Source organism: Python bivittatus, unplaced genomic scaffold, assembly GCF_059951505.1.
Source record: "Python bivittatus isolate LINGU-HERP-01145 unplaced genomic scaffold, Pbiv_v1 ctg000190_np1212, whole genome shotgun sequence".
NCBI classification, from domain to species: domain Eukaryota; kingdom Metazoa; phylum Chordata; class Lepidosauria; order Squamata; family Pythonidae; genus Python; species Python bivittatus.
The window spans coordinates 2,300,589-2,322,240 of record NW_028277042.1 but is presented as its reverse complement, the minus strand read 5'-3'; the positions used below and the strand labels follow the sequence as shown (position 1 = coordinate 2,322,240).

The window sequence follows — 21,652 nt, the reverse complement described above, 5'->3', positions numbered from 1 at the left end:
TCAAGTTTTCACCCATTGGCATCAGTTCCAATTTGGACCAGTTAATAGAGCATCCTGCTATTTTACAAAGGCATCTATCATTTGTATCAACACTGGAATAGCAGAGTGAGGTTTAGAAATAAGCAAAAGAATGTCTACGGTAAGGATCTTGATGATTCTTCTTTCCATGAAAGCTAACAATATAATCATTATTGTGGCCTCTCGGCTAAATCTCAGCATTAATTAAAGCATCACTAATGCTTGGAAGTTGGAAAGGGGCTTGTTTCACTAAGCAGAAATATGTCCCCTCCACATGGAACCGTGTCCCGCAAGATTATAGGGGATCTGCTGCTCTCTGGTTAGATGAAACCCCAACAAGATTTTTCCCACTGATTTAGCAACACGTTGGAAGGATGAGCCCTAGAGAATAGGTGATGTTTGCATCTGGTAAGAGCCAGGATGGGACCCCCCAGTCTGAGTTCCAGCATGGAAATAGGCAGGATAGAAATGCAAAGAATAAGAACCCAAAGCAATGTTTCTGTTGAAGACTAGAAATGATGTAGGTTATGTTTTGTGAGATGCAGCCCATTCCCTGTAGCTTTTAAAACCGAAACAACCCTAATACCTTAAAGCCTGTCTTGAGTTACGCTTGGCTCCTGGTGGCTTCCTGAATGCCTCCATGTCATTCTTTCTGAGCAGCAATATAGATGCAGCTTGCAGAGATGTTCTTTAGATGTGTCTGCTGGGATGTGTTTTTGACTTCCCAGTCTTCCCAGCCATTCTGGTGTAGTGGTTAAAGGTACTGGGAGACTGTGAGTCCTAGTCCCAGTTTAGGCCCAGAACCAGCCAGGTGACCTTGGGCCAGTCCATCTCTCTCAGCCCCAAGAAGAAGAAGACAAGGGCAAACCCCCTTCCAAAAAGGTTGCCATGAAAACTGCAGGGACATCCATGTAGTCATCAGGAGTCAAGATTAACTCAAGTAAGAGACCCAGTGTGGTGTGGTGGTTAAAGGCAGCAGGCTAGAAAATGGGAGATGGTGAGTTCTAATCCCGCCTTAGGCATGAAGCTAATTGGGTGACTTTGGGCCAGTCCCTCTCTCTCAACCCTAGGAAGAAGGTGGCAGTGGCAAACCACTTCCAAAAAGGTTGCCAGCAAAACTGCAGGGGCTTTGCCAGGAGTCAAATCTGACTTGAAGGCACCAAAAAGGGGGGTGGGGGGAAGCCTTGTCTGCAATTCTGTGATGGTCCCCCACCCAAGGACTAATTGGGCCCAATCCTTTTCAGCTTTCCTGACCAGACAAGGTTGCCCCCCCAATGCCACCTCCAAAGACTTGAAACTTAACTTGAACATTGATACTAAATACAACTTTTATGGTCTCTGTTTGGATTAAGGCCAGACAATTGCTTTCTGGAATGTATATATTTATTTATTTAAAAAATTTATATGGCTACCCATCTTAACTAAAGATCTCTGAGTAGCTAATAAAAACAGTACATTAAATAACCAAAACCAGAAGGTAACACATAATTAAAAATAACTGATGCTTCTTACGAATTGTCTTGCAACAGAAAGCAGACACATAGACTGGGCCATGCTAACATCCTGGCCTCACTGCCCGAGGGAAAAGCTAGGTCTTCAAGGCCTTCTAGAGGTCCATCAGAATCAGGGCCATCCGAATCATGGGAGGGAGGAGGCTTTTCCAAAGGGTGGGGACTGTGGCACTGAAGGCCCACCTTCTTGGTCCCACCAGATGACATTGTTTCAGAGAAGGATCCTGGAGCATGCCTACCTTGCTAGGTCTAGTGGGATGGGCCAAAACCACCAAAAACAGATGATCCTGCAAGGAGTCTGGCCCCGGGCCATGTATGGCTTTAAAGGTGACAACCAGCATCTTGAATTGCACCTGGGACTCTACTGGGAGCCAGTGAAGCTCACGTAGCAGAGGTGTTATGTGAATGTACCACAGGGCTCCCCAAAATGCTTGTGCTGCTGCATTCTGGACTAATTGTAGCTTCTAAATACAGCAACTTTGAGTTAAATCTGCATCAGGGTTTCTCACACTATGGTTTAATCGATCAGATTGGGAATCTTGGGTGATGCACGGGGATTATTTTGATCTACCATGGCATAGAGGGGAATTACACCTAACGGGTGTGGGTTTGAGGGTGTGGAATCCATCCATTTCAATTCGGATTGCTGTTGTGGTCTGAAGTTCCACAAAACAAGTGACATCAATCCAGCTCCTGGAAAGTAAGGAAAGTGATGCAGCAAACCAGTGAACTCAGTTTATTTGGCCTAGAAACCCACAACCAGGCTGGACTTGCTTCCTCTCAAACACATCAACCATTTTTGCTACAACTTCTTATGCATGTTTCCTTGGTAACCCCTTTACTTAAGCAAATGAAGAATTATGTTCCAATTAGGCACATACAAGCAGGGGTGGAACAAAGCATGATGGTGCCTAAGGCAGAAAATCCAAATTTTCTTTCAGACATTTTCACTCTTAATTAACTTGGGACACCCTGTCCCAAGAAGGCGTTCGGTCAAACTTTCTTGACCAAACCAAGAATTGAGGTTCAGCTTGGATGGGAGAACCTCCTGGGCAGACCCAGGGCCCCAAATCTTGAAGCAAAGAAAGGTTACGTTACAGCTGAATTTAATATATGACTGTATCCCCCGTTATGAAACGGTAGGCAATTGAGGGGGGAGGACATTGGGATTGATATTATTTGAACCATCTGGGGCAAGAGGTGCCCTTAAATTATTTCTACCCAGGGCTGGCAGCTTGAAGGGGTTGTGGACCACACTTAAACATTTTCCATGGCTATGAGGGTCGCCATGGATGATGGTGAAAAATGGGCACATTACCTGTGCTAGGCTGGGATTTTCTCATTTTTATCCCCCAACTTTTGGTAGACCTAGTTTGAGCTTAGAGGCTAATCATGGTCTGGCCTAGAAAATACTGGGATGGGAAGCTACCAAGGAATATCAGAGCTATAGATGAGAAGTTGAAAACCATCCGAGAAGAAAGGAGACGCAAACCATTTTCTTATTATCATGGATGTGTCATAAAGTCATCAAGAGTCAGGCCTGACTTGAAGGAAACATTGCCTTTCATCCATACCTGACTGTGTCCAGATGCTTCCTGCTGATTTCAACATTGCTGGATTTTATGAAAGGTTCTTGGAGCTTCAAAATGATCCCGAAGAGTTATCTCCAATGCTGCAGCCATAAGATGCATCTCCCTGGCTTAAACTAGAAGGCTTCCCCACTTGAACCCTTTGCCTTTTATAGTTTCAAAGCTGCTGCTGCTGATGCCACAAAATCGTTTTGCCAGGAATTGTCTCCAGAAACGGCCTGAGAATCCCACGGCTGCCATCATTCCAGGATGGGGATGGTTTCTGATCATGGCCCAAGAACTCATGGCAGTTTGTGGTGGTGCCTGTGGAGTGTGGTCAAAAGAGTCAACATGGCAGGCATGACAGTGCAATCAAAGCATGCCACGCAGATTAAAAACAAACAGAGCTTCCATCACACCATTGTGGCTGCCATCTTGACTTTTTTTGACCACGTCCTGCAGACACCCCTGGCACTTTGTAAAAAAACCAAAAACCCTTCTCCCATTTCTGAACACGTGGTTCTTTGCTTTACAAGATGCTTCCATTATTTTGGATCACTGACAACATTCCCAACAAAATTTTGGTTTGGCTACCTTACAAACGTGCTTTTAGAATTGACCATGCACATAAAAATCAGGTGGAGCGTCAATGGCACCATCACAGCTGCCATCTGGACTTCTTTGACTTATCCTGCAGATATCCCCGGCTTTGCGCTTGCTTGTTTTCAGGGATTGCTTTCTTGGGCTCAAGAAAATAGGGGAAAAAATCTGAATGATACAGAGCAGGGTTTCTCAACGTTGGCGACTTGAAGACGTGTGGACTTCAGGTCGCCACGGTTGAGAAACACTGACATAGAGAATCTCTGGTGCTTCATGGGGATCCTGCCCTAATTTGAACGAGATTCGGAATTAAAACTTCTGCATTGTTCTCCCTGGAAAATTTGCCAATCTCTCCTGTGCGTGCAATGGAAGATTTTCCTCTCATTGCCCCTCAGGTTGGATCCTGGCTTGGTATCCCAGCAAAGGGGTGAATTTTGGCCCTCCAACCCCTCGTCCCAAACTACTTTTTCGAGGTGCAGCAGGCAGGAGTTTTGTAGCCGTGTACACAAACGTGGGGCTTCAATTTTTATTTGTTGGGTTGGCTTAATGAGACACGCAGGGAAAAGGGAGGAAGCGTTGCCATAGAGACGGGAACGATTCTCGAGCACAAATGTGTTATCCGTGCAGTGCGGACTGTTGCATAATGGCGCAGTTGCAGGGCAGCCCCAAAGGCAAAAGCGGGCGCTGGGCATCTGTCGGAAGCTTAAGCGAGTGAAGACGCCGGCACCCTCCCCTGCAGGGTTGGCTGGGGAGTTCTGGGAGTTGAAGTACCCGAAGGGGAAGGAGAGGGAGAGGAGGAGGCACAGGGGGCGGAAACGTGGCTGGGTTAGGATAGGGTACTAAGGCATGGTTTAGTTCAAGAGTTTAGGGAGGGAATGGATTTAAGGGGTGAATTTAGGGGGTGAATGGATCATTTTGTGCTGCCCTCTTCCTGAGTTCCCCAGTGTCCGATTCGACTCCTGACGGCTTTCCAGGCACCTTTGCGTCGTTTCCTTCCCAACAACACAGAAATGGCACAACGCTGCCTTCTTCCAAGCTGCTTTTCATAGCCTACAGGACTGAATCTTCTATCCAAGGACCGACCAAGTTCAGTCCTGTTTGCTTTTTGAGATCAAATAAGGTCACCTGGTTGTGGCCACCTAACTGGGCACTTAAAGTCTTCTTCAAGTCAAGCTCGACTTCTTTGTGGACATATTGGTGCTGTTACCTTGGCTTCAGTAGCGTGACCTTTTTCCAGGGTGTTCTTCAACTTACCTGCCTGGTCTGCAGCTCTGGTACTCCCTGGTGGTCTCCCATCCAAATGTTAACCAGTCCTGACCCTGCTTAGCTTCTGGGCCCAGATGAAGTCAGCCAACTGGGTGCCAGCTCTTGAGATGAAAAGATCAAACAGCGGGGATCTGTATTGAATGATCCTGTTTAACCTCTAATTCAGCATACAAGACTTTCTGGTCAAAGGAAGAGAAGGGGGCATTTCTCATTTTCATCAGTAGCGCTGTATCTCTCAGCCAGCCTTGCCTTTCCCACAGAGCAATTTCAGGAATAAAATGATGGCTATTTTCCATCTTTCCACGCAGGTTGGAATTGACTTCACGGCATCCAATGGAAATCCTCGGGATCCGACATCTTTGCACTACATTAACCCCATGGGGACAAATGAATACCTTTCAGCTATCTGGGCAGTAGGGCAGATTATCCAAGACTATGACACGTGAGTGGCACGGAATAGGTCACCCAAAGAGTGCGTCGGGTATGTGTTTAAAACCTTAGGCGAAGAGTTGTCAGCCATGATCGCTTGAATGGAGCCTTCATATCCAAAATTAGTCTAGTTGAAGTGTCTAGAAAAGAAAAAAGATGGGTGTGGGGGAGAGAAAGCCAGCAGAAAGCCATTATCTTCATGCCCTCTTGGTGGTGTTTCAAAAATATTTAGTCAGACCCAAGAAATGGGATGGACTTAATTCTGAACCAAGAAGGGTCTTCTTAAATCACACACTGACTTGTTCACAGTCCCTCTTCCCCTCCAGTCAGTAAGATAACTAGGGCTGGGCATGGGGTTCTTTTAAAGTTTCTAGTCCTTATGATGGTAGAAAAAAAGAAAGAAACGTGCCATTCCTACACTTGTTGCATTTACCTAAGTTGCAGAAATCTCCATTTTTCTTCCATTCATCATTCGGCATTTGCGCTAGAGTTAGGGATTGGGGATGTGCAAAATGTTTCCATCAGACCACTCTGGTTTTTGAAACACCCTGGGGAAAGACCTGGGGGAAAAAAAGGTTCTATGTGAACATCAGTTCTGAGTGGCAAACGGGCTGATTTGAGCATTTTCAGATGTGGCTTGAAAACCGAGCTTGAAACAGCCCTTCAGGCCCTTGGCGGTTGCTTTCACAGTTGAGATGAAGCATTTTGCACGCCGGTTCCAAATAGAGAGTGCTCGGATTCAAGATGTTTTGCACACTTCTATTAGGGATGGGAGAAGCTGGCACTGGCAAAGTGCATTTCCTCACCTGGGCCTCTCACATTTGTTCTGTTTCTTCTTGATTCTTTTGCAGAGACAAAATGTTTCCTGCCTTGGGATTTGGTGCTCAACTACCACCAGACTGGAAGGTAAATAGAGGCCATTGGCCATAGAGTGTTTCGTGCTGACTGCTTGTGCATCTTTAGGTGGCATGAGACTTTCAGTGGTTCCTTCTTGGTCCTGAGCCAAGGGGATGGTCCTTCAGCACTCAGAGAGCTGTTCTGACCAAGGTAAATTGACTTCAACTCCCAGAATTCTTAGCAACAGCCAGGTTGGCTGGGGAAGTCTGGGAACTGGATTCCACACCTTTGCAAAGTGCACCAAGGTTGAGGGCACCTAAGTCAATATCCTAGACTAATAGAATCATCATCATCGTCATCATCATCAAATAGGGAAACTGAGGTTCAAATCCCTACTCAGTCCTAGAGGCCATTGTCTCAGTCCTTTGAGCCTCTCAGGGGCTACGTTCATACAACCCCTTAACCTGATTACTCAACCTAGTGGAGTAGGGTTCTACACAATATATGGAATCAAAACCTAACTAAACAACCTGGGTTTACACACCATGCCAAACCACAACACATTCACCAAGTTGTGGAAATGCATCTGTTAGGTCTTTGTCTGATTGCCATTATCATCCTGCCCAGCCTACCTCACAGGGTGGTTGTGGGGAAAATTGGAAGAGGGAGTGCTATGCATTGCTGTATTTTGTGCCTGTAGGAAAGGGGGGGATAACCAGTGAAGAAATACATTTGGTGCTGGAGGAAGCACATACAGATTTACAAGATTCTGTCACTATGGCTATTCTAATAAAAGTAGCTTTAGGCCTACATGGTCCCTGTTTCTTAGTCTGGTCTACCTTATAGGGCTGGGTTTCCCAGGTTTATCTGTGTAATGGTATGTGGGAATGACAGGAGGAAGAGCTGCAGACAAGGCGACCATCAGGCAAAAGGTGTCTCACCCCACAGAAGGAGGGAGGGCGTGGGAAGCGTCTCAGAGGGGACCCTCCCTCATTTTCCAGAGAGTAAAAGGAGAGAGGGGAGAAATACTCTCAAGTCTTGCAAGATTCTGTTACTGTAACCTTACAGTAAAGATCAAGTTGGTACTCCTAGTTGTGCTTATTGTCTGGACTACCTCGGAGGGCTAACAATACGTGGGGCAGAACTCAGTTAAAACTTCTAAGAAAATGTCTGGAAAGTTTCATTTTCACCCTTCCCCTCTTGAACTGGGTTGCATAGCTTTTTCCAGGCCAAAGGTGAAGGGGGAATTCAGTCTTTAGAAAATGATTAGATTTCCCCCTGTGGTCTTCCCCATTTATTTCGCCTCCCTGTTTGGGCAGTCAGAGAGTGAAGTTTGTAAAATCCATTTGTACAGCGGCGCCAGGGTTGAATAGTAAAACCTCAGTTTTAGGTCTTGGCTGTTCTCTTAATGGCGGAGCTTTCTGGTAGAAATCAATGTGCAATTGATTCTGACTGCTTCTTTGCCATTTTGATGAGGGTTTGGCATAACAGGCACCCTCTGCACAGGAGTGATGGTGATGGTAATGATAAGAAGAAGCATGTGAGGTTCGGCTAAGGCATGACTCACCCCTCCCTGGAGCATTAAACGGTATTTTGCCTGTCTTTTTCCTCTTTGCAATGAGTGCAGTCACTGTCTTGGTTCTGAAGGTGACCACTTTGTTGCTCCTGACATTTTAATGGAATTTAAAATGAAGTGGAAGGAAAGAAGGATGGCTGATGTGCTATTTTGTTTCTGAAGGTTTAAGATAGGAAATCTTTCTGCCCAAATGTGTTGAAACGATAATGTTCATTTTCTTGCCATATGCAGAAGAAAGGCTCTGTCTTTATTTACTAACGCTGCTGGTTTCAATCTTAAATCCAAATTATCAGGCAAAGTTTGTAAGAGACATTTGCTATCTGATTAACTGGTGCTGGGAAGAAGGAGAAATGTCAGGAGGGGCAGTATTTAAAAGTTCAACTGTTGGGCTGAATACAGACATAGAATCAAAGAATTAGAGGGAAACTTGGCAGTCTTGTAGTCTCACTTTCTGGTGGAAGAGACTCCCTGCTATCACAATTCTGGTGTATTGTTGTTAATCTGAATTAACAATAAGCGAGGCAGATTGTTCTGTTATCAGATCTTTTGTACCTGCTTCTTGGTGTTTACTCACCATCATCTTTGCTTGTCATTTGAACTCGTTGCTTTGCAACCTGACAGAGTAAAGGGTAAAAGCATCGTTTGTTTAACACCCCTTCAAACGACAGACAGGCTACTAACTTAGCTGTGAATAGTCTCTTTTTTCCCTTTCCAACCCAACAGAATGTTGGAAAGAAGTTATGTAAAAGACTCAGGACTCCATCTGTCAGCAGGTTTACTCTCCAGTAACATAGCAGAATGAGACCAAATTTGGTGGTGGAGAGGAAACCAGCAAAGGAAAGATCCTGTTCAAAAACAGGCCAGATGTGGTTTGGAGTTGTAGAGAAAAACATTCCAGAAAAAAAACTCAGATGCATCCTTATGGGACAGGGAATTGGGCAGTGGCTCATAATGTGCCAACTCCTCCATGCCAAGCCCCTTCCTCCTCCCTTAGTCACATGACCTGATGTAGAGTGTATGCACCCTGCCTTGTGCATCCTGATGCACACTTGCACACACCAGTGCAACACAAGGGGAGAGCAGAAACACGCACAAATACAACACATTACTTGTTATACGGAACAGAGGTGCCTCCAAAGGGCTCTTTTGAACAAGGTCACGGTGGGGGGACAATCAGATCTCTGGGGGATGTTGTTTCAGGGAACTGCAACAGAGAAGGCCCGCTTCCTAGGTCCCATCATATGACCCTGTTTAATGGATGGGACCCGGAACATGCCAACTGTGCCCAATTGTAGAGGGCAGAAACTATGGAAGACAGATGGTCGCTCAGTTAACTAGACCCTATGCTGTGAAGGCATTTATAGATAGTTACCAGCATTTTGAAGCCTATTGGTAACCAGTGGACTCATGAAGTAGTGGTGTTACAGGAGCATAATGTAGCAGGAGCATCACTACCTGTGCCATCAAATTCTGCACCAGCTACAGCTTCCGTGTGGTCTTCAAGAGCAATCCCAGTGGAGCATGTTGTAGTAATCCACATCTCCCACATCACTGGCTCTTTTGAATTACGGCCCCTTGGTCTGTAGCTGGTAGATGAGACCCCAGGCAGCTCAGAGCTTTATAGCATTCCTATACCTATAAACTTATAATTGAGCTGAAGGTCTCAGCAGGTTGAAGACAACTGACAACTCACATTTGAAATGTGCCTATAGATATAACATTTTCACATTTTAGGACTTGATATCCCCTTGAGAACGGTTGCCCTTAGTTTTTGCCCCTTGCATAACCTCCAAGATAAGCTGTCTCCTGTTTTCTATGGGTGGCACGTCATAAAACCCAAACTCAGATACCGTGTGACCGGGACCAGCATATAAAAGGAAATGAACATTCAAGATAAGGAATGGATAGATCCTGCTTTGTTCTCCCGATGCTCCTGTTGCTATGGTGCTGCGCAATGCTTTCACAGGACTGAGAGGAGTAAGACAGTAGACAGTGGAGTTGTGCTGCAAATGTCAAAGAACATCTTGGAACTCCAGCTGTTCCTGAAAGGGAAGAGTGAGAAGCAGTCTGGCGGGGCTGTAGGAAAATGCTCGGTGGGTTTGCTTCCCCTAAAGTTTCACATGGACAGGATAAGTTTGGTAATCCTTTATGGGCTTTTTGCTGACACCAGGACTGAAAGGTTTGATGATTTATGGATTTGCCTATAGATAAGGGGTGGGTTATGGGACGAAGAGATATTTGTTTATAACCTTATAAGGGGTGAAGAGTTATCAAATTTGTTTATACTTGTGATGAAGATGGGAAGTCACTTCTTTATATATTTTTTTTTCTTTTTCTTACATTTTCTTTTTCTTTCTTTGCACTTTTTATTCTTTCCCTCTCTTTCTCCAAGTTTACTTTGTATTTGCTTTTACTATTGTAATAAAAATTGCCAATAAAATTTTTTAAAAAATAAATGTTAACATAGAGTGTAGAGACTTTGCTACCCTGTGAAGCTGAGGCCATAACTATTGGCCCAGTCCACGGTTTTGGTAGTGTGGGTGGCACGGTGGTGACTCCCGCCCCCCCCCCCGCAAAATGCTACCGCTGTTCAGTGTGTATTTGTGCTTTTGCACTGCAAATTTCTGCTGGCAAACCTGTGCTGTCAGTGCTTTGTTCCTGCATGTTTAACAGCTCAAAATGTATAATTATTATCAGATTAATTATAGTTGAAGCAGCGATGAGCTTTGGGGCTGATAATACACCAGGATATTAATTATAGTTATTCCTAACCCTCAACCCTTTGGGGAAGAGGGGAATAGAACCATCGTCTCCTTTTGTCTTCTGTTTGGCGAGTTAGCAACTTCATAGTTCATTTGGGTTCTTAGTCAACCCGGTGTTTACCCCTCCCAGTCAGTTTCTCAGTGCCAAAACAGTGCAGCTCATGAAAGCCTATGTTTTTTAATAAGATTTGTTTGTGAGAAAAGGTGCTTCCAGTTTCCTGATTTTTCCCCCTTTGGTAGTTAGGACACTCTGGTTTGGGCATAATGCTTTTCTGTAATTGATTTATGCAAATTCACCTTGACTCCCCTTTTTCCTTTTCCTTTTGTTTTGAATTTGGAAGCTAAAGTTAATTAGATCCATGCTTCTCAACTGCCCTCCAAAATTCGTAGGCCTGGAAGTCTAATAACAGTAAAATAATAATTGTATATAATAATTACAGCATTTACAAACATGATGTAATCAAAAATTCAATGGGTATCAAACAGTGGTCAATGCAGATTTTGAAAGAAAAGGATGAAACTGTGGGTCATATAATTAGAGGATGCAACAGCTGAGAATGACTACATGTAAGCAGTATCACAATAGCTGCTATGATCCATTGGCATCTATACAACATTTCCAAATTTCCCAACAGAATTGGAAAAGTTACTGAAAATGATGATGCTACAATTTTATGGGACTTTTGCATATAAACTAATTGTCAGTTAGAATACAACATGTAAGATATTAAGATATAACAGTAATAAAAAAGAAAAGAGTTATTTTTGTCGATGTTTTGATAGCAGAATCAAGGAAAAAGGATCAAAAAACAATTACAAAATATAGAGATCTAACAACTGAAATGGTAGATTATAGAAAAGAATTTATGGTGCATTAGGCAGAATAACAAACAGATTAAACACATTTTTACTTGGAATATTTCTGACAAATGGGAAAAGTGATATTATTCCAGGCATCAAGGATTGGCTTTTGGAAATGTGTAATTTATCCATTTTAGGAAAGACTATATTTTCAACTGATCAGAAAATGAAGCAATAGGTTCTTCTTTGGTACAGATTTCATGCTATTTTATGTCAAGACAGTAGTATTTTTAAGGGTTTTTTTTATCCTTTCCTTAGTTGATAATAATATACTAATTATAAGGCATTTTTACTAAATCAGGGATTTCTGCATGTTTATTATATATACTTCGATATTTAGTATTGGTATTTTAATTTTTTTTCTGGTTTTTCTTCCATTGGGGGGTTCTTTTCCTTTTCTTCGTTCTGTTTAGTTTCATTCATTGTTTATTAATTCTCTTTAGTATTTATCTTTTTTTTTATTCTTTATCTTTTGCATTTTTGTACTCTGTTTATTTTTTGTAATCTTTCAATTAAAAAAACAATAAAAGGAAGTACTATTAAAACCAAACACAAATGTATATCTTACGAAGTGACTTGAATAATTTCTAGATTCCTGGTTAGAACTCAAACTTCCAGAGAATATCACTCAAAGATGTGATTCTTTCTGTTCTTTGTACTGTGTTTATTTGTTGATGAATAGAAAGATGATGATGACGACGACGACGACGACGACGGCCTATATTTTTCTTCTCATTGGCAAACTGATCTGTGGTTCTCTTCGTCTGCATCTTTTGTGTATTTTGACATGGTCCATTTTGCTTCCGAGCTGAAAGGCAGGATGAAAGAAAGAAAATTCTGCTGGTTGTATAATGGATAGTGCAGGCTTTGCTGTAAGAAAAGGAAGTTGCAGAGAGTTGGACAGTCTTGCACAAGCATACGTCGTCATTGGTTGCATGAGCTGAATACCGTATTAACGAAACCGTATGACAACGTAGCCTCGTTTCCAATTGGGCATTCCAGCAGAATTCACTCTAAAGTGATGTTTGCACTGTCTGTTGAGCCATAGCATGTACTTTGCAAACCACAGGAGTGAAACCAAAATCAAATTGCATTGCACTGTATGTCTTAAGCAAACAGAAGTACCATGGTAAGTCATAATTTAGTTTCTTTGGGCTTAGGACGTGGTACGAATGCAGCTACTGTGGTTTGTTATCTGTGGTCTATGGTTTAGGATATCTTGTGAACATGGTCCCAAGGCTTGTCCTAAAGGTTTGATGTCAGAGGTGCTTCCGGCTTATAAAAAGCCAAGATTTAATCTGTTTTTCCCTTTTCGTTTTTTTGCAGGTTTCTCATGAATTTGCTATTAACTTTAATCCTACCAACCCTTTTTGCTTAGGTAAGTGCATCTACAATGGCGTGAAAGTGAGTCCTCGAAACCCCAAACTCTTTGGAAAGTCATAAAAGCTCTTTGACAAGTCTGCCCAAGTGGCCTTCTAAAGGGACTGGCTTTTTTTGAGGGTCCAAAGTGCTTCTGGGTGAATTCAGAAGACAGATAAAAGATTCAGACAGACACAATTTAGGGATAATTCAAAACTTCCCAAAACATTAACGCTGACGTTTTAAATCATAGTTAATACTGATATAACACCTTTCCTTTTTTTTCTCTCTTTAATGATCTAAGGTATCTAAACATTGGAGTGTTAATAATCTTTAGTCAATGCTCAACAAATACCACTGTGTCAGAATAATATAATGTATTATGTGTGTTTTACAACAATATCATGATGCTAATAACGATGCTGTCCAATCATGTCTGATTCTTGGTGATTCAATACAATAATCATAATTGAACAATATAGTAATATACAATATAATAATCATGATGAAAAAGAACTTCCAAAAACATGAATCTCAGAGGTGCTTCGATGCTCATAACAATGTTTTGGTTCATACATTATATACACTATGGTGCATTTTAAACATAGTTCATTTAATAAACCTGATTTATTGAATCTTTTTGGCTGGGTCTGCACAACATGCTACGGTGAAATGAAACCAGTCACATCATCCCTTAATGGGATGTGAGAATCTGGCCGTGGGGTTTTCATTCAGCCCAGTGGACCTGTCAGTCTTCTGCCCCAGATTACGCAATATTTGTGTACTGGAGCACAAAGCAGTTACACTGCAGTTAAGGAGCACAAGAGGACGTATCTTTCCCAGCGTGCTGAACCCCAAATGTGCCAGCATTCCAGTTCCTAACCCTCATGGCTGAGAGTTGGTTTATCTAGCACAAGAGTTTCTTAATCTTTAATTCAATTCCATTCCATTTCAATTAATCTTTTTTTAAGATGGCTTTAAATACTGTGAACTGCAGGTAAAGTTAATCCAAGTTCTAAAAATGTGGCTTTTCTGTAAAGATCTCATTGCAGAAAGGAAATTGGTGCTCTGAAATTGTAGAATGCCTTGTTCCTTTTACTATATCCCAGTATAATTCAAGGAAGGAACAGTAGTAGGTTATGGCAGTTTGCTTGACTACAATAAGCCTCAGAGACTCAATTCATACTTTTTCTGTTTTATTTGTTGGAAACATCTAATCATCTCAACAAGAGATCCCTTCCCAAGAACCAAATGGATTAGGAGTAGGGATACACACAAAACAGGAAAATATATTTTGTTCTGAATCCAAAACTAACCAGTGTATTCCAGAAGTTCTGCATGGTTGGGCTTGGTTTAGTGGAAGCAAAACCCAGAATCTTTCCATTGTTCTGGGTTTCACATGAAACAAAGTCCAGAGGGAACGCCGAGTGATTGTACAGGGCGAGCAGGGCAAGGCCGACGCCCGTCACCCCCTTTCTCTCTTCTGCAGCTCTTAGTGGGCATATCCCACCGGTCTACCTGCCCCCCCCCGCTGATCTTCCCGGCGTTTCCCTTCCCCCCCCCCGCCTTCCATCAGCTGCCGTTGCTACCAATGTCCTGCTCAGCTTCCTGATTCATTTATACAAATATTTATAGTCTGCCTGTTTCCCAAAGGACTCAAGGTTCTTTATTACGCCCCAGAGTGAAAATCCAACAAATAAAGGCCATCAAGAACCGAACAGATGGAGCCTAGTACCATCTGTTCCCAAGTGCTCTATGGAACAAGAATGTTTTAAAGGCCTTCTTAACAACCGAGAGGGAGGGCATTCCTTCTCTTGGGGACAGGTGCCGAGAAGGTGCATTGTGAGGTTCACCTTCTGTGGAAAGACTCAGCACTCTTTCTCTGAATTCACCCAATTCACTCCTTCAACTTTGGGAGGACAATCTTAAAGGGTGGACAGCTCTGGGGGTGCAGGTATCTTGTCCTTATGACATTTAGGTTTGAAAAGAAAACTCAGCAGGTAGACTTCTGCTGGCAAACAGGTGGGTGCCCATTGTAGGAGGAGAGCCGTGTTAGCCGATGGCAGTGTTTCTCAACCTTGACGACTAAGACGTGTGGACTTCAACTCCCAGAATTCCCCAGCCAGCAAAGGTTGAGAAACACTGGTCTACGGTAACCCAAAATCAGAACGAGTTTGGTAACACCTTTTCCAATTAACAAATTTTATTAGAAGCAGAAGTTTTTGGGAGCTGCAACTCCCAAAAACTTATGCTTTTTAAACAAATGTGTTAGTCTGAAAAAGTGCTACCAGACTTCTTCGGATGAACACAGTGTGGTTCCCAGAAGGCTAGTCAGATTGTGTATAATGGTTACGGCTGGACTGGGAGGAGAAAAGAAGCCTGGGGGATTTGGAATCAGGCACTATCTCTTAGTCCAGACTACCTCGCAGGACTGTTTTCGTGAGGAAAACCTGGAAGAGGGAATGTTATATATATGATTTTGAGTTCTAAGAGGGAACATGGGATATAGATACAGTATAAGAAAAGAACAAATAAACAATACAAATTAATCTATTTCATGTATTATGGTAACGAACGGGGATGAACTTATAATTGATCCATTTTCTGAGTAGTCTTCCAGGGCAATTGCCAAAGCAGAAATAAATTGGAAAGCCTTTTAGTCCATTAAATTAAGTTTCCTTGATAAATCAAACTAAGTCATCATCAAAATACAGGATTATATTTTATCTTTTCCTGGCCCAAGGCAAGCTTTGAAGTATATCTCACAGAACAGTTGTGAACATAAAATGGGAGGATAACCATGTATTCTGGCCTCTACGACTATGGAAGAAAACAAAAATAAAAATGAATAAAAATAAGAGGCCACCAGCTTCCAAGATTCTTTAAATGCCATGGGGGGGGGGGGGCGGGAAACAATGCAAACTAACTGGAAAAAGAGAGAGAGAGAGAGAGAGAGAGAGATGTCTGTCTGTGAGGCCTTTTCATCTAAGCTCCAACAATATCGGAGATAATGATTGAGTTCACACTATGGTTTAACTGTAGCCCATTGAATAAATCAGTGTTGGGTGAGTTCAAAAACCCAGGGCTTTTGAACCCTAATAGTTGCATTGATGTAATATCCCAGGCCAGTCAGTCAAAGGAAACTAGGATGTGGGTTGGTGAATGAACCCTCTCAACCCCTGGCTGAATAGAAGAGAAAAAGGGAAGGAAATAAGAGATTTTAGGCAAAGTACTTGAGGAACACAGGGTTATTCAATCAGAAGGGGGCTTCCCTTGGGATGGAAATGGATTTTGCCTGGCATGAGTGCCATTGGGAATTGCCACATTCACGCTGCCTCCTCTTCCGCTTCTGTAAAGGTGTCGAAGGTATCATCCAAGCCTACTCGAGTTGCCTGCCTCACATTCGCTTTTACGGACCAACCAACTTCTCCCCCATCATTAATCACGTGGCTCGGTTTGCAGCCCAAGCAACCCAACAGGAGTCCGCCAGCGTAAGTTCCCTTTTTCTGTCCTCCTCTTTGTTTCTCTCCCCCCCCCCTTATTGAGTGAGCAAAAGCTCATTCAAGTTGGCACCATGGAGCACGCAGGAGGGCAGCAGCGGCTGGAAGACCAGGTGGCTAAACACCTCTCAGACAATGCTGTTCTGTGGTGCAGGGATGGTCTTTTGAGCTATCCAGCACCTGGCTGACTGGATTCTGCTGTGAATGCTTAGGGAAACTCTTTTTAGAGCAACCAGCGTTTCAAGCAAGTGAGCTGTTGAAGCAAGTCTGAAACTTATATTCTCAAGCTTTAACTTTTGCACGTCTGGTCTCTAGCTTTCTGTATCCTGCCCAAAGCATGCTTTGCATTTCACGTGCTGCCACTGTGAAATGAGTGGTGACATATTGGTTGTGTTGACAAATACCTTCCTGATGTTATAAATGATAATGCAAATCAAACGTTTTCTTCTGCATGCAATCCATTCGCCTTCATGAAAGAAGGTAAGTAAGCCAGAAAGCCTTGTCATCCAAACCTGAGTTAATGCTGCCATGCATCTAATGAGTCTAGATTTACAAACCAATAGCAACTACCTCTGGTTTAAAGGTGGTTTATAGCTCTGATTTGTCTGTGCACATACTCGTAAGCTTCAGTTCCAATGTCCTGTGAAGCTAACTTAGTTTGGTCTTGAACAAATGTGACATAGAAGCCCACTGGCAAAATTCTGCTTGGATGTTGCATAACCATCTCCAAGTCCTCCTTGTACAGATCCTCATTCAGATTCACACCACCTGTAGAAAGAAGCCTCCTGTACAATCAGCTGAGCCCTGTAATTATTTGCACTATGGGGAGACATGTTCTTATCTTCCTGATGGATCTAATCAGAATGTGATTTAATTCACATTTCATTTGGGCTACTCCACTCGTTTGAAATCCCTCCATCCATCTGCTCCCTGTGTCAGAATTCATACATCCTTTGAAAGGGGCAGGGGAGTATCCTGCAGGTCTCACCGAGAACAGAAGAGTGCTAATCAGATTAAAACTGCATGGCGCTTCAGTTTGATGATGATAATTAAATGTCTAAAATGCTATATGCAGCAAGAGATATCTCCTTGCCAATCCTGAACCTGGTCTTGTCTTTAGAGAAGGGGTTTTTGATTATGTTTGATAATCCTTACTCCCCTGGTGACTTGTGATATCACAAAGGGTGGGCAACCTGCAGCCTTACTTTGGCTTAATTTCCAAAGCCCTCTGCGAGCAAGTCATTTCAGGTCTGTAGCAAAAGCGCCCTATCCTAGCCTGCTGAGTGAAAACAAAGAAAAAGAAAAGGGGGTCAAAAGTCAGGGGAAAAAAAGTGGGTATAAAATAAAGATGCAGCCTCACGCACTTTGGGCTCTGTTCCCATTCCTGCTTGCTTATACTTCATTGGCCATTGTTGGAGCAGAAAGGTAGACTGAATGTCTCTTTGATCTGATCTAACAGGGTTTATGTTCTTGTTTTAAGAACATACACTTCTATCATTTAGATTTTAGAGGTGAAAGGAAGACTGAAAACTTTTATGTCTGGAAAACTGTAGACATAAATAAGAGTCTCTATTGAGTTGAGTCTGACCTGTAGTGATCTCATGGGCATGTCATGCTGTTTCCTGAGCTTAGGTTTTTAAAATTTTATATAATAGTACATAAACACAATGCTTTATTTAGTAGTCTCTGTCTGCGAATGAACTGCCATGGGTCCAACTTAAAAGAAGGAATGAGGCAACAATGGTTTGGAGAAGACTAAGCTATATTAACTGACAGCAGGTTCTCCAGGATCTGAGAGAGGCATCTTCCCCAGCTCTTCCAGGATGATGGTGGAGACAGTAGCTTGGACTTTGGGGATGCAAAAGTGAGAGCCTTATTAGTATTGGAGTTTCTCCCCTCCACACGCTTTCCAAGCAGTAGCAGCCCTCCAGATCTCAAGCCAATTGAGCTAAAATCCAACTCTTCCTTCTCCCTGTTCCTTCCATATGCAGCTCTTCTGGTGATTAAAAGATATACAGGCAAAATGAAATATCAATAGCTTAACCTCCTGGCCATTTAGCCTAGAGGTGTGTGATTAGATAATTCAGCAATTCATTCCTTGGGAGATAGACCAATCTCAGCAGACAGAAACAAAATCAAACTTTGTTTAGAAACATATATAGAGGTGGGGACATATATTCACTTTAAGCATTAAAATGCAGATATTTAGAGAAGATAATAAATTCCAGGACTGTAAAGATGCTGATAAAACAGGTATTTAAAAGTGTGTAAAAAGAAAATGTGGTGTTCCAGATGGACCACAAGATGGTGCTGCTTAGCTCCAAAACAAGAAGGCATAGAGAATTCTCTAATTAACATAACTGATTATAATACAGTGCTAGGAAGGAAAGGATGTTTTCTGGAACACAGTCTGGAGAATGAATAAAACCATTCCCTTAGAATTAGAAAGCTAACACCCAAAACAAATATCAAAATCCTAACATAAATTATCCTAAATTACCATAAATTATTCAAAATCCTATGGCTGTTCTTCTGCCCAGACCTTGGTGGCTTGAGTTAGCAACACCGCTTCAGTGGCCCTTCAGTCAGTCTTGTATTGGAAGATGAGCCCCATAGATCAAGGCTTTCAATGATGCCCAAGAAAACCTCCTGGGACAGCTCTTCCAAGAATGGAAGGAGAAGAAAATTAGTAGCCCCTAGTCCTAATAGCTTCATAATCAAGAGGCAAAAGACCTTCTAATAATATTTTCCTAGAGACAAGTATCCATGCATCCACGTCCTAAGTTGGGCTTCCCAGTGAAATCAGTGATGTGCTAGATGGGCTGTTCTCCTGAGCCATGTTGCTTCCACTATGAACAGATCTCTCCTACCTTCTGATGGTCTATCTGAAATATGCACAAACCCACTTTGGTGGTCTAATACAAATGCACCTGCCACCTCCTGCTGGGCGATCTGATTTTCTTCTCTCCTCTCCCTTTCCAGCAATACTTCATCCTCCTGATCATCACTGATGGCGTCATCAGCGACATGGATGAGACACGGCATGCTGTTGTACAGGCCTCCAAGCTGCCCATGTCTATTATCATCGTTGGGGTTGGGAATGCAGACTTTGCAGCCATGGAGTTTCTCGATGGAGACAACCGCACGCTTCGGTCGTACACAGGCGAGGAGGCTGTGCGGGATATTGTCCAATTTGTGCCATTCCGCGAATTCCGCAGTGTAAGTGCAGGAGAATGCCTCATTTGCATTAGTGTGGGCTGGAAGGAAGGAAGGAAGGAAGTGTGGGCTGGAAGAAAAACTTGGTCAATAGTTAAGGAGCTGAACTTGTAAAAATATCATCTTTAAGATGGAACTATAGCAGTGCCCTCCTTGGTTTTTACTCTATACATTATTTGTTTTAGAAATCCTCCAACACATAATTTCTCAGTTTTCCTTCAGGAAAATAACAGTATTTCTGGGATACTCCAGAGAAGCCTCAAATGTGAACTGGCAGGTGATAAACAGCAAAGATGCAGCAATCTTGGCTGAAACAGCAAGATTCCCTTTTCTCCTAATGCCAGTTATAGAGTTACATAAAGTACCACCCAAACTTCCCCCAAACTGGTACTTTCCAGATATACTGGGGGTTACAACTCCTAGAATTCCCATTCACCATCTGAAGAACACCAATTTGGAGAAGACCGTCCTATGCTGATGGGTTCTGGAACTGGGCAGGGATCTTTTCTTCCTCTATTGAACAGAGTTCTTTTGGTCAAACAATCAAAAAGGAAACTTGTATGCAAAGGTGCTGATATGCCATAGAATAAGATCCCTGTCACAATAACATTTAAAGGTGATTCCCATGTAAAAACCTAAGAAATGGCTTGGTGCTTCCCCTGCCATCTCCTCCTGTGGCGAACCAGGTCAGAATAAAGGAGGCAGCTATTTATCCCCATTGTCTTCCCAGCATTTCAGACAGACATCTTTCTTCTTATCCACAGAGGGCAAGAACTTTGTCATGCACAACACTCACTTCTTAAATCAAAGAGCCATTGCTCACGGTGGTTAATGCCTCCAAGAGTCCTCCATTCAAGATACAAAACGTGTAGGCATACAATTAAATGTCATTCTGATACTCCAGCAGACATCATGCCACTGAAAACCAGAAAGATTTGGCTGAAAAGCATGGTTGGTGCAAGAGTTTCACGTTGTCTTACCTGCTGGTTTATTCCCAAGGTACCATTTCCCAAGCATGGGAACCAGCCCTTTGTCACTCTGGCCTTCTTGTTTCAGGCACCCAAAGAAACTTTGGCAAAAGCCGTGTTGGCAGAACTTCCACAGCAAGTGGTTCAGTACTTCAAGCACCAGAATTTGCCGCCCCTCAACTCGGAACCCGCTTAGGACTAACCTGCTGCTCCTTGCCTGCATGTATCCCAAATCCGTTGATGACAGAAGATTGCATGTCTCCCGTGGTTTCAAATAACTTTTTATTTAACTGATTTAATAAAAGGAACAAAGCATACCCTGATCCCCCAAAATGCAACCTGCAACATAGGGATCTGCACTCAGAGCTCCTGGAACAAAACAACCCACTGCGGCCAATACAGGACGTTCTCCCCACCTTGATTCCACAAATCAACTTTTAAGTATTTTAATGTTCTTTGTATGATTTTTGTGGAATGAGGGAACATTTTTACAACCAGAACTTACGGTCTCCAGAGTGAAGTTCTCAAAATCTCATTGCCCAAAGACATGTGGACCATCCTTCGATGTGTTGTACTTGTACTTCTCCCACTCTATGTTCATTTTTATACCATGTACACATATTTGTTATACTCAGGTTAATAAACAACCCTGAACTCTTCACATCTCCATGGAAATGTGCTGTGATTTGACCCAATTAAATCCCGTGGCCTCCTGCAGCCCCTCTCGGCCTGATCTCTCCAGGTGAGTTGCACCTCAGGTCCCAATCAGTTGTATCACACACCTGTGAAGAGCGCCAGGCGCAGGCTAACATCCTCCCCTAAATGTCAGATTACAACTCTCAACCTTAGTTTAATTTGCAAGGCAGGTGGGGGGGGATGATGGGATCCACGTGAGGGAAATGCTGGGCTAGAACATAGAAATTGGGTTCATGCATCCTGCCAAGGACCAAATGAACCCATTATAGCTTAGTGATGTGAATCCAACCCAGGTCCTGTCACTTGGATACCGAGAAACAAAAAATATTGCAACATCTCAAGATAGACTTTCTACTCAGCCTTGAATTCTTATAGAACAGGGCTCCTCAACCTTGGCAACTTTAAGACGGGTGGACTTCAACTCCCAGAATTCCCCAGCCAGCCTTCTGGGAGCTGAAGTCCACCCGTCTTAAAGTTGCCAAGGT

The 21,652-nt window shown here is 42.9% G+C and overlaps 1 protein-coding gene across 2 annotated transcripts in view; it reads left to right on the top strand.

Moving 5' to 3' along the window:
- CPNE2 (copine 2) overlaps positions 1-21,134 on the top strand; it is a 106,687-nt gene extending 85,553 nt beyond the window's left edge. For both annotated transcript variants that reach the window (XM_088135889.1, XM_088135888.1), the window contains 6 exons: positions 5,272-5,405; positions 6,244-6,298; positions 12,755-12,806; positions 16,145-16,278; positions 19,270-19,506; positions 20,560-21,134. In XM_088135889.1, the coding sequence (XP_087992015.1) occupies positions 5,272-5,405; positions 6,244-6,298; positions 12,755-12,806; positions 16,145-16,278; positions 19,270-19,506; positions 20,560-20,667 (720 nt within the window). In that variant the 3' untranslated portion in view covers positions 20,668-21,134. The remainder of the gene's footprint in view (positions 1-5,271; positions 5,406-6,243; positions 6,299-12,754; positions 12,807-16,144; positions 16,279-19,269; positions 19,507-20,559) is intronic.
- The last annotated feature ends 518 nt before the right edge of the window (positions 21,135-21,652 follow it).